Source organism: Phascolarctos cinereus, unplaced genomic scaffold (assembly GCF_003287225.1).
Source record: "Phascolarctos cinereus isolate Bilbo 61053 unplaced genomic scaffold, phaCin_HiC Scaffold_4;HRSCAF=312, whole genome shotgun sequence".
NCBI lineage: Eukaryota > Metazoa > Chordata > Mammalia > Diprotodontia > Phascolarctidae > Phascolarctos > Phascolarctos cinereus.
The window spans coordinates 711,752,879-711,765,958 of record NW_027555847.1 but is presented as its reverse complement, the minus strand read 5'-3'; the positions used below and the strand labels follow the sequence as shown (position 1 = coordinate 711,765,958).

The window sequence follows — 13,080 nt, the reverse complement described above, 5'->3', positions numbered from 1 at the left end:
TGCCAGACAAGCCCGGCACCCCTCTCGGGAGATAGCTGAGGGGGTGGAAAAACCTCTGGGCTTGGAGTCTGAGGACCCAGGTGCACATTCCAGTTCTGCCTCTTACCTGCTGGGTGACCGTGGCTAAGTCACTGTCCTCTGCCGGGCCTCAGTTTGCCTCACCTATGAACTGAGGAGATTGGACGGCATGGCCTCTGAGGCCCCCCAAGCCCTAAATCTCTTGTCGTAGTCTGCCTTTGATTTTCTACACCTGTGGGGGCCTTGGCCCTGTGCTCCTCCTTCTTGACCTCCCTGTAGACTTGGACCCTGTTGACCGCCCCTCCCTTTTGAATACACACTCCCTTCAGCTCTCTCCTTCTCAGTCTCCTTTGCTGGGTCATCAGCCGTTTCCTGGCCCTGATCGTGGGTGTCTGGCCTAGCTCTGGGCTCTGGTCTGTCTCTGTTCCTGCCCAGCCCAGTGTTGATGTCTTGGGGTGTCATCAGCTCTACCGGCTGAACCCCAGATTTGTCTGTGTAGCCCTAGTCCTTTTCCCTGATGCTAGTCGTGCTTCCCAACTCTCAGAGCCCCGGCTGCCAGCTGAACCAGATAACGGGCCTCAGGGCACTAGCATTTTACATCTCGCATCCAGCCCTGCAGGAAGCCTTGCCTGGGCCTTGGTGGAGGCCGGGGGAAGGGGCCCAGGGACTCAACTTTCAACACGCATCCTCAGGGTGTCAGACTGACGCGCTTGCTAATGTGAGTCAGGGGTCAGCGCCTGGGTAGAAGCTGACTGCGCGTTTCTAGGACTTCCCAGAAGACATGGAAGTCTCCCATCTGGCACCACAAGGGGGATCCCATTCGGCCATCTGGGGGGCCTGGTCTGGGAGTGGACGATGGATGGTTCTGCTTCCCTCCTGGGGTATGGGTGCCACGAGTTCTCGGACCCCGAGACTGCTGTCGTCCAGAATAGCCACCGACAGCTGTCAGGGCAGATGGGCCCTCTCTTAGGAGCTCATCAGAGCTTAAGTCTCGAGTTCCTAGGATTCTGCCAAAGCTATCATGTTCCCCCTCGTCATTCCTTGGATCGGTGGAGCCCCTGCTTCTAAATTAGCTCATCATTCCGCCATTTGTGGGACGGTCTCAGGTGACCCCCAGAAAAGTGAGGAGCCCGGGCCTCTGTGTGGTTGGCCCCAGGCAGGCTCCTCTCCCTGCACCATGCTCGCCCCAGGGGGCTTTGCTGGCGTGGACATCTGCTGACATCTAACAGCTCATTTCGATCAAGTATTTGGGGGCAATAGAATGGAGCTACTGTGTTACAGGCTGAGTCCGCAAGTAGAGACAGGTCTGTGTGGGCTCTTCTTCCAGCTGGACAGCTGGCAGAGTCTGTGACTTGGTGGGGAAGTCCTGGGCCCGTGGCAGAGGCACAGGGAGGGTCAGTGGATCACCCTGGGTCACACAGCCAGGAGGCCTCAGGATTTGAACCCAGGGCTTCCTGATGTCACTCTGTCCATGAGCTTGCTGCCTCTGCGAGGCCTGAGCATGGCTGCTGATTGTGCCCTGGGGAAGGGCACGGTGACAGAAATGGCCAGGACGGTGGTGATAATGAGGAGTAGCACAGCATCTTTACTGAATTGAAAGAAACGTCTTGTAAAAACCTGTCCCCATGAGTGAATAAATACATATATATACACACATAAACACACACACACACACACACACACACACACACACACACACACACACACACACACACACACACATATATACACACCCACATACATAGATACATATCCTACGCAGTAATTCTGAGTAACTTTTTCAGGGTTTATGTCATTCCTATTTTATAGATAAGGGCACAGGCTCAAAGAGTGACTTGGCCAAGGTCACTCAGCCAGTAAGTAGAAGAGGCAAGATTTGACCCCAGGTTTCTGGCTCCTGTTCAGTGTTCTTTCCATCATCCCACACCATCCTTTGAAGCGCATCAAACCCTGCAGGCCTCCAGAGCCTCCACTCTGAAATCTGGGCTCACTTAGAAAGGATCAGTCCAGCCACGCATACCTGACACGCTCACCTTCCCCAGAGGGTTGGGTTAGAGAGAGAGAGAGAGAGAGAGAGAGTGTGTGTGTGTGTGTATGTGTGTGTGTGTGTGTGTGTGTGTATATACATGTATATATTCACATATACCTATTATAAGGGGAAATATTCATATGTGCTTGTGTGTGTGCATACACGTGCATGTGTTGTGTGGGCACATGTATGCATGTATATATGCATGCACATATACATGTGTGGGGTGCGTGTGTGTGGTGTGTGTGTGGAGAGGAAACTGGTGACATTGAATTGAATTAGACAAGGTGATGGAGCTGTATCACACTTGGGGAATGTTGCCCTACCCTTGGTGACCCTGATTTCTGGAGGCCATGACAGCCCAGCCTCTGCCCACTGACATATCATGCTGTAGAACTGTGGGTTGTGGGAGTCTGTGATCTCAGAAGAATCCAAATTGCAGCTTACCCAGAGAACACTGGGGCGGTACCCGCCCTGCTCACCCGCCAGGTGTCATTGGGCTTTGTTGAAGGCTTGGAGTGGGGGAGGGGAGTGCGTGTGTTTCAGAATGTCGGGGATCTCTGCGTGGGGGGCAGAGGAAAGAGGCCGGTCACAGAGAAGAATGACAGGTCAGGGCATCGCTGATAGAGGTGGAGGAAGGGCTCTGGAGCGTGAGGACGGGGGGGATTGATGAAGAGACACGGAGGAGAATCTTGCAGGCTGTGAACCACGTCACTAGGGAGGCTGCTCGCCCACTGTGGGGAGGTCACTGATCCGGCCATGTCAGCCTCAGCACACGCCTGCGTCCAGGGCTGCCCGCCCTGGGCAGAGGAGCTGGAGAGGCTTAATTGTACTGTTCTGTTTGAGGGGATGTGACTCTTCAGGTCAGCCGGGGGGTGACACGGCAATTTTGGTCTCCATTGAGTTGGAGAGATAGGACTGACCCCCAGGAATCATGAGCCAGCCTTAATAGGCCAGATGGTCTGTGCGCAGTGTTGCTCATGGCGTGGAGGTAGCCTTGGGCTCCCCCAGCTCCAGAAGGGCCTAGCCACCGTGTCTGTTATCCGAGGCCCAGCCTGGCACCCTGTGTACTGCCACTGGCCAGCTGTGCGGTGGAACATCACGCAATCAGAGTGGCTCAGAGACCATCCCTAAGGTACGTGGGGACAGGAATCTGCCTCTGGGAAAGAACCCTCACTCACCAAGTCCTAGCTTCTGGAAAAAGGGCAGTATATCACTGACTTGGGGGGGGGCTCAGGTGTGTCAGGATCTTGGAGGCAGAGACCCCCAGGATTTGGGTAAACAAGGGGAGAGTCCAGGCCGTCGAGGGAGAAGCAGCCTGAGTGGAGATGCAGGGGGCGTCCGTAGCAAAAGATCGTGGGAGGTTTGTGAGGTGGTGTGGTTTTCCTCTAGCACGTGAACTTGTCTTCTCTTTTTAAACATTTCAGTATCAATTGATTTCCTTTGCAGTTCTTTTGAGATAGTGAGGCGGTGTAGTAGATAGCACTCTGGTCTTGGGGTCAAATCCTGCCCCAGATACTTCTTGGCCATGTGAGTCTGGACGAGCCACTGAACCTCTCACAGCCTCAGTTTCATCATCTGAAAATGGGGATGATAACAGCAGGGCTGTTGCGAGTCTAGAAGCACTATCTAAATAAATATTGGGGCTTACTTTATGCATTTAAAAACATTCTGAGAAGAGGTCTCTAGATTTCCCTGGACAGCCGGAGGGTCCATTCAGCACACATAAAGTGAATGTGAGCCCTGGCCCATTACATCCCATAAACCGTAAGAGGCCAGCCCCCCTCGAGTCTGCGGCGCCCATTTCTCCCATCCACCTCCCGAGGCAGCCTCTTCACTCCAGACCTGTCTCTCCTTTCCAGGAGGGAGGAGCCCCCAGAACTGGCTGTGAAGGGGATGGGGCATCTGATTGATATTACAGTACCCACGCCCAGCAGCCAGGCTTAACCAGCACCTGAAGAAGTTGACCCTGCCCAGGCTGAGCCCCCTCGGCCTTTGGGGGAAGGCTTTCCCTTTATAAAGCACTTAAAGTTAAAATGGCATTAATTGGAACTGCCCGGCTTGCGTGCATTCTCCTCTGCCCTTATTTGTCCAAAATATGATTCCTTCGCCACAAGCATTTCCTGGCAGCATTCTTGGGCCTGAGCCCGACCGCGTGGACCTCCCGGTAGTTTATGGAAACTCAAGGCCATCTGTCACTTTTCTGCTTGAAGTTAGGGGCCCTGCTCACTCCTCGCAGCTGGATGGTCTGTGGACTGAAGAGGAGTGAAGAGGAGGAGCCCTTTCCCAATAGAACGGTGAACTGGTGGCCAGGGACCTCCCATGGCTCCCGTCCTACAGAGCCTTCGAGGGCCCAACGTCATGGAGCAGGCTGAGCACTGGCCAGGCCTGGTTTGGAGTCAAGAAGGTTCCTTCCTCTTTCTAAAACCCAGCTTCCCCCTGTGGAAAATGGGCATGCACTCCCTTCTGAGAAGTGGACAGAGGGTAGACAGAGCATGCCCAAGCATCCTGAGCCCCCTGATGTGATGATGAGGTCCCGTGAGCCGCTGTGTGACTGCCAGCTGTGGAGGAGAGAGAGAGCTGGTGTCCCATCCTGGCTGGGGGCGGGGGTCCTGCCCCCCCACCCCAGAGTCTCTATACCAGTGAAGTCCCCGCTCCCTGGTCCAGGTCTCTGCCCCATTATGGATAATATTTCACACAGCAGGTAGTCGAAGGAGGGTTACCCCCATTTTGTAGATGAGGAGACTGAGTCTCAGAGGGACATGCCTGTCTTTCCTTTTTAAAGGTTTTTTGTTCCTTTTTCTTTTCTGCCTTCGGCATGGACTTTCTGCCAGGGACCCCTCCCTCCCTAGTGTCTTTCTAAGGAGTCACACTGAAGGGATCTGTCCATCTCACTCCCCGCTGGAGTGTTGGGGGACCCCAGCCTTCCCTGGGGACAGCACGCTGTCCACTGCACTGCACTGCCCTGAGGCACACACTGTTGTTCTCTTCTGCAGTGAGGCGGTCAGTGAGCAGACCCCTCTCAGCTCAGCAGGCTTCCCTCCTGACTGTCCATCCCGGCCTTCCCTGAGCTCTCTGCGCCATCCCCAGTGGTAACGGGTGCAGCCAACGTTGGTCGTGCTCACATGCCGCGAACACGTCAGCTACCCCTCAGCAGCGGGCGCCCAGAGTGGCAACAGTCAGCTTTGGGCATATGGGCTTCTTCTCCTCTCTCTCGACCACCTGGGGCGTGTGTCTGCCATGTTGGCAGTGTGGTTGGACCAGGTTCGTACTGTTGATCATGTGTATGTGAGCATCTCTTTGCATCCCCCGGGCTCCCTTCACACGGTGCCTGGCACGTGGTCCGAGCATGCTGACTTGGCCTTTTCAGTGTGATTCTGAATCACGTGGGCAGTGACTTACCTGGAGCGTCAAGTCCGTGAACTGGAGCCTGGTCTTCTGTCTCCTTGTCAAACGCCCTCTGTTTCATCACTGTCTTTCCCAATGTGCTTCACCAGTTTTTATCAGTGCCAGGACTGTATGTTGTCCTGGATGTAGGAAGGTGAGGAGGGGGCTGGCTAAGGGCATTGAGTCAATGAGACCCTTGTGTGTGACGTGCCATCTTTGTAAAGACGTTGGCCTTCCTGTACACCCAGCCACAGAAGCCAGGGACGTGTGTGCTGTTGGTATGTGGCTTCCGGTAGGGGTGGCTACTGATTATTCATGGGTGCTTGGGGACCCTAAGCAGCGTGGACGTGTCAAGTAGAAGGCCTCGAAAGCAAATTTCAGAGGTTGCCGGTGCCAGGCGCTGGGGAATAAGCCCTCCCTGGAGGCAGCAGACCTTCCTAAGGGAGGGCGGGGAGGTTTCAGACAGCGGGGAAGGGAACAGCTTTGTTCTCAAAGCCTCCCTGGGATCACCACAAAGAAGGGAGACCCGGGCCCCCAAGTGCATGCATGATCGCTGGCCCAGTGAAGTCTAAGGCCCGAGAATCGGTCGCTTGAGAAGGGCAGGCCCTCCATGTGGGAGCCCGGGGAGGGAGAGCTGTGTGAGAACATCACAACCAGTAAGCCCAGCCCCACGGGGCGGGCTGCGCCACGGATGGCTTGTTGGGCTTTGTGGTAACAGCAGTGGCACCTTAGCTGGACCCCGGGAGGCAGAGCCTCTTCTCCCCACGGCTCAGGCCGGAGCAGGGCACAGCGTCTGGACCCCGGGAGGCAGAGCCTCTTCCCGTGGCTCAGGCTGGAGCAGGGCACAGCGTCTGGACCCCGAGAGGCAGAGCCTCTTCATCCCGCAGCTCAGGCTGGAGCAGGGCACAGTGTCTGGACCCCAGGAGGCAGAGCCTCTTCTCCCCGCAGCTCAGGCCAGAGTAGGGCACAGTGGCTGAGGAGGGCTTTTTCCCCGGCCTTCTGTGCCCAGGTGGCATTGCCTTCCCTGGGGCATTTGTGTTTTATTTGGGAACTCCTGAGGGACAAAAGGCTTCAGGACCCAGAGCCTGGGGTCGACGGGCTGGAGAAGTGTTGGGAGAGGTGGGTCCCCAGGTGGCCACTCAGATTTCACAGCACCATCTCACAGCTCAGCGGGGTTTGGAACACGGCCACTGTTTGCAGGCCTGAGCCTCAGTTTCCCTCTCTCTAAAATGAGAGGACTGGCTGAGGGGGCAGTGTTGTTGGACAGGACCGGCTGACAGGATGCATCCCAGGAGCGAGGAGAAGAGACGCAGCAGCTGACGTACAGCCTCGAAATGGAGCTTCCCCGTGTCGTCCACAACACTGAGTGATTGGGACGGCAACAGAAGGAGAGGTTCTGACCAGAATCGTTCTCTTCCCTCAGCCGTCAGCCCCTGAATGGCTGCGATGCTCCCTTCATGGTCAGCTGTAGCTACAGGTTTTTTACAGCTAGGAAATGTGGGGGTCTAGGGGGGCTCTGATCCAGAGGTAGAGCTGTGACCTTGCAGGTTGCCCCCTCATTTCTGCACAGGAAGAGACTGAAGCCGCCCAGCGAGGTCGAGGGAGGTCCCACGAGCAGAGCCAAAATTTGGATGTAGGTCCTCTGCCGCCAGACTCGGCATGGCTGGCCCTGCCTTGTGCTCAGGTCTCTTCTCAGGCTCCTTTTGTCCTGCTGAGCTGTCCTTGAGGAGAGGCGGGCTTGGCCGTCTCACTGGGCCGCTGTCTAAGGGCAGCATTCGGGTCCCTGCTGGGGTGAGTGGGGGACGTGCCCAGACATCCAGCCTTGGGCGGCCCTGCTGTTGTCCTCACTGGCTCCTTTGCTCTCCTCTTGTCACACAGGTTGGATCCTCATTGACCGGTGTGGGAAGCACTTTGGTACGATCCTCAACTACTTGCGGGATGGTGCCGTTCCACTGCCCGAAAGCCGCCGGGAGGTCGAGGAGCTCCTGGCTGAGGCCAAGTACTACCTGGTCCAGGGCCTGGTGGACGAGTGCCTGGCGGCCTTGCAGGTGGGTGTCCAGCCTCCTCACGGCTCAGCACCTGCCCAGGACGTGCTGCGTCCGACCTGCCTCCCCTTTCTCCCATCTCGTCCTTGGGGGGGCCTCATGGGGCCCTGAAGCGTCTCCCCCTCCTGGCACTGCCCCACTTGCCACCCAGGGCCTCTTGACTGGGCTGGCTTGGGTGACCATTCTCAGGAGTCACCTGCTTGGAAAAACCCTAGCGGTTTTCTTGCCATTATAATATCATAGCAGAATTCAGTCTCTTTCCCTGAGCCCATAGGCTTCCTCCAGATGGCTGCCTTCAGTTCAATTCGGTAAATATTTATTAAGCGCCTGCTGTTTGCCAGGCACTGTGCTAAGCACTAAGGATACAAAAAGAGGCAAAAGCTAGCCCTTGCCTTCAGGGAGTTTGTGCCTGAAATGAATGCTCCTTTCCCCAGGCTTGAGGAAAGTGGGTGAAGGCCCAGCTTCCACTCAGAGCCTCTAGCTTTGCCCTCAGGGGCACTTCTTCCCTCATCCATGATTCGAAAGGCTGTCCTGTGGGAGAGGGAGCGTCAGCCTTGTTCTGCTTGGGTGGAAGCTGCCAGACCCTGAGTCGGAATGGCGTGCCTGGGGAGCTGGTGAGCTCCCCTTTCTGGAGGTCTTTAAGCAAAGGCTGCTGACCACTTGTTAGGTGAGCGCTCATGGGGGTTCTTGTGCCGTGTAGGTGGGCCCCTTCCAACTCTGAAAATCTGCCAGGTCTCTGTACTGTGAAGAGATTTATACTAAGCCCTCATTGGAGGAATAGTTGATAAAAGGAACTTGCAGGGAGACAGAAGAGCCTGGGCCACACTTTGGGATTTGGAACGGAATCTTGCCTGTCTTTCTTAGAATCTTCTTCTCCCCAAACGCCAAGCCCTGCCTCTTCCCTCCAGGCCCCACTTCAGGCAGGGTCTAGGAACAGCGGGCATTTCAGGACCACGTGTGGTCATGGAGCAGGGCCAGGCTTTCGTCCCTGGCCTCACACTTCCAAGCACACTGTGCGGAGCATCTCTCTTAAAGGAACCACCTGGCGTTACGGCTCACAAGGCCAGCTCTTGCCATTAGGGTCCCTAGAGAGAAGGGAGCAGGGGAAAGGCTCCTTCCTGGGCTGGGCTGGGCCTCGGGAAGACCTCCTCATCCTTCCAGGCAGATACCCTGGACTGAGGGCACGTTTTGTTCCAGCAGAACAAAGACTCCTACGAACCTTTCTGCAAGGTCCCTGTGATCACCTCATCCAAAGAAGAGCAGAAGCTGATAGCCACATCCAGCAAGGTATGCGGGAGGCTACACCTCTGCTAGTGCTCCAGGGGGTGGGGTGGGGTGCTTGTAACCAGGCCTCCATCTGGGGCAAGGGAAGGAAAACAAGCCGTGATTAAGTGCCTGCTGGGGGCCAGCTGCTGTGCCGAGGCTTTTCTCCTCGCAGCAGCCCTGGGAGGTAGGTGCTATTATGATGACCCTCATTTGACAGTTGAGGAAACTGAGGCAGGAAACTGAGTTGCCCAGGGTGACCTAGCTATAAATCATCTGAGACTGGATTTGAACTCTGTGGACTCCAGGCCCTCTGCACTTCATTTATCTCTCCTCTCTTAACTGTGACTCACATTAAAAAACCGTTCTTGCCTGTCCCTTCTCTCCTGTCCTCTGCAAGGTCCCCAGTGCTGGCTACGGGCCAGTCTGCCAAATAACTTTATTTTTTCTTTCTTTAAATGCAGCCGGCAGTGAAGTTGCTTTACAACAGAAGTAACAACAAATATTCCTACACCAGGTAAGGCCAAAGTGGGTTGGGGAAGACACATTTATTTGCGGCAGTAAAACCTCAGAGACCCTCGAATCCAGACTCCTCCTTCTAAAGATGAGGCACTTGCACCCCAGAGAAGGTCACTCCCCTGAGGTCATGCACCAGGTTAATAAAATCAGAGTCAGGACTGGAACTCAGGTCTTCCCTTGAACCTCATCAATGGTTTTGTCCCCTCCTCACCCACCCCGCAAAAGTCCGTACCCCATCAGGATTGTCACTGTCTGGGGAAACTTTTTTTTCTGCATCCTTCCTTTGGTTGAGAATGTGAGGTGGAGGGCAGATTATGGAAACATGATGAATACTTTCCATTTAGTCTTCCCATCATCAGGAGAGCATCTGTGTGCATGTTCAGAGCTTCTGTTCACACATTGACCAAACACCTACTCTGTGCTGGGGCCTGGGGGTCCCCCCAGACAGTCCAGGCCCTGCCCTGAAGAGGCTTCCATTCCTGAGGGGGTAGGAATACTGTGAGTGTACACAGAGAAGTCCATCGCAGAGATTTAGAGGAGACGGCGCCAGTAACCGAAGGAGTCCCGATTGATCAGATGCCCAGCAGTGTTGATTCTGTCTGTCTCTGCAAGAGTCATCCTCATCCATCCCCTCAGTCACATCCCCACTGCTACTACCCTGGTTAGGGCCTCATTTCCTCTCTCTCTTAGGCCACTAGGAGAAAAATCTCCTCATCGATCTTGAGGGGTTAGCACAGATTCTTCAAGTGCAATCTGTTGACTCCAGGTTTCCAGAGAGGCCGTGGTTCCTCGGCTCATTCCACTGTGCCCCTCCCCAGCCCATTCACACCGTGCCAGTTCACTGCATCAGATGTTTCTTTTGCAGCAATTCTGATGACAACATGTTGAAAAACATCGAGCTGTTTGACAAGCTGTCGCTGCGTTTCAACGGGAGGGTCCTGTTCATCAAGGACGTCATTGGCGACGAGATCTGCTGCTGGTCCTTCTATGGGCAGGGCCGAAAGATCGCAGAAGTCTGCTGTACGTCCATCGTCTACGCCACAGAGAAGAAGCAGACCAAGGTAAGGGTCCCGAGAGGCTGTGGCCTTTCCCACCTGGAGCCGTCTAGGAGCACAGGGTTAGGGCTGGAAGAGGCCCAGAGAGGGGTCTGGACTCAGGTCCTGTCTCTCTCCACTGTACCACTGCCGCTGTCTGAAGGGGACCCCCACAATGCCATGGCAACTTCGGTGCCTCTTTGCTCTTGACAAGCTGACTGTCTTCTGTCACCTCTGCTGTCCTGAAAAGGGAGCCAGACTTGATGTTTGACCCCAGAGCCTGAACTCCCCTGAGCATTGTGGTCCAATGGTCAGCCCAAGCTGGACTGAGAGAATGCTCTGTCCCTCAGATAAAGGGGAGCCTTCCATCAGGAGCCACAGGCCTAAGGGAGGAGAAAAGGGGAGGTGAGGGAAAGGAGAAAGGAAAGAGAGAGCTCAGACTTACTCTCCTAGGCCCAGACGTGGGGCTTAGACAGGGTTTAGGGCGGGGAAGGGGCAGCAGACTTACAGGGAGGCAGCTTGGGGATCAAAGTCTAGCTGGCCCCACTAACTGTTAGAACTGTGTAGCCCAAGGAGGGGGGCCTAGGCTTCCTTTTCTGGAGTCGGTGATTCTCCTGTCGAAGGTGTAGGCACATTAAACAGGGGAGAGAAGAAACCTAGGAGAATGGCCGTCTTGGAATACATGAAGGATAGGCCTGTGGAGGAGAGATTCGATGGGTTCTATTGGGCTTCGGGGACAGAATTAGGAGCTGGGGCCAGGGCACGAGGAGGCAGGCCTCTGCTCAATGGTCAGGAAGGCTCTCCCAGCAGTCAGTGCTCTCTAGACCGGGGTGAAGGGCCTCCCCGCTGTGGGTCGTGGAGCAGAGGCCGGAAGACCGTTTGTTGGGGCCGTCCTGGGGGCAGGATTCACATGTCAGGAAGGCCCGCCCTGTCCAGTGCCGAGGACCCCCCGGCCCATGGCTGCTCTCTGGCAATGTAGACTAGTCACTTTCCCACCATGCTCTTCTCCTCTGCCTCACCTTCTTTTTGGTGAAGGGGAAGCAGGAGCCATGGGGCCAGTTTGCTGCTGCAGGAGGCTTGGGTTTGCTCCCATTGGGAGCTGCTCCAATTAGAGGGGACCGGAAAGCCAGCAGTGGAGTGGACACAGCTTGATTTTTAGGAGCAGTGGGCCACAGGTGGAAGCTAGAATCTGCTTTAAATGGATCGCAATATGGATGGAGAAGGCGCTGGGTTCTCTGTAAAATCATCTTTCCTGAGAAATTGGCTTTTCTCCCTTCCCTGTAATCCATCCCCAGCTGATGGTGCAGGAGGTGGAGTGCTGGGCCTGGAGTCAGGAAGACCTGAGTTCAAATCTAACCTCAATCACTTACTAGCTATGACCCTGAGCAAGCCACTTAACCTGTTTGCCTCAGTTTCGCCTCATCTGTAAAATGGGGATGATAGCACCTACCTTACAGGGTTGTCATGAGGCTCAAATGAGATATTTGTTTGAAAAAACCCACTTAGTGCAGTGCCTGGCAGCTAGTCAGCCCCTTATCAGTGTGCCCTCCCCTTGCCCATCCTCTGCCCCCTGGCAGGTCGTGGCTGCTCACTCCTCTCCCCAGCTTTTTAGGGCCATAGGCCCCTCCTGCAGCGATTCGTCGGCTTCCTGAGTCTCAGGAAATGGAAGAGCATTCTGAAAGCGATTCCCCGATCATTGAACAGCCTTTAAAAGACGTAGAAAGAGCCTTGGAATCTCACCCGCGCCTCCCTTTTGGGGCACTTGTAGCGCCCCACCTCGCCCCCTCTGTTCCTTTGTTCAGGGGGGTGAAGAACCAGACTAACGAGAGAAAGAAAAAGCTCAGAACCGAAGCCAGGTGTCCTGTGTAACAGCTCAGAGCAGCCATTTCCCCTTCCCCGTGTTAGCCCAGCATGCGGCCTCGAGGCCCGCCCTGCCCTCCTGAGCTGGCTGCTCCCTTCACTCCTTCCCTGCCTGGCTGGGGAGCAGGGAGAGGTTGGCTTTGAAGCGGGCCTGGTTCAGTGGCCATCCGTCCCGCCAGCGGACGGGTCGTGGTATCTGTGGAGCCCCATCCTTGGGTGGTATGGCCAGCCTTTGGAAGGACCGTCCCCAGACGATTCCCTTTCTCAGTGAGAGCGGGGCCTTCCCTTTGCTTCCAGAAAGCATTGCTTTTCTGCTCTTCAGTTGCAGAAAAGGAGGTCACGTTGGAATGAACAGTAAAGCATTGGTTTCATTTACATTCTGTCCACACTCTAGGGTGCTAGGGAGCAAATAACTGCATATAACCGCCCACCCTTTAAACGGGGCATCGGTGGTCTGTAACGCTCTGGGATTCCCGTGTCCTCACCCGTCTTTGGGTCCCTTCCCTTCAGGCCCAGAGTGGAAGACGACACCGAAGGTTGCTATCTGCAGCCCTCGAGAGGGGTTCTCCCCCAGCCCTGAGCCCTTCCTTGTAAAAAATGCCCCAAACCTTCATGTTCTGAGCAGGTTCGGAAGGCATTCTAGAATATCAGAGATGAAAGGGACCTCAGAGGCCAGAGGAGGTGATGTGCATGGACACAGTTTATGTAGCTCTAAATGTTTAAGAAGTTTTAGCTGCTTCACAACCTTTGGTCTCCACAACCTTGAGAAGCAGGTTCTAGCACTCTCACTATGTTACAGATGAGGAAACTGAGGCTCGGAGAGCTTAATTGACCCGTTCGGGGTCACATGTCTGTCGTGGTAAGGGAGTGTGTTATTGATGGTTTCATTTCCTGCTGACCCTCCCCACCCAAAGAGAACCTTCCC

General features: G+C 55.3%; 1 protein-coding gene across 1 annotated transcript in view; it reads left to right on the top strand.

The window, feature by feature from the left end:
- Window positions 1-13,080, top strand: part of KCTD10 (potassium channel tetramerization domain containing 10) — a 28,950-nt gene that overhangs the window by 11,072 nt on the left and 4,798 nt on the right. The window contains exons 3-6 of the mRNA XM_021007928.1: window positions 7,313-7,482; window positions 8,680-8,766; window positions 9,207-9,259; window positions 10,127-10,322. Of these exons, the coding sequence (XP_020863587.1) occupies window positions 7,313-7,482; window positions 8,680-8,766; window positions 9,207-9,259; window positions 10,127-10,322 (506 nt within the window). The remainder of the gene's footprint in view (window positions 1-7,312; window positions 7,483-8,679; window positions 8,767-9,206; window positions 9,260-10,126; window positions 10,323-13,080) is intronic.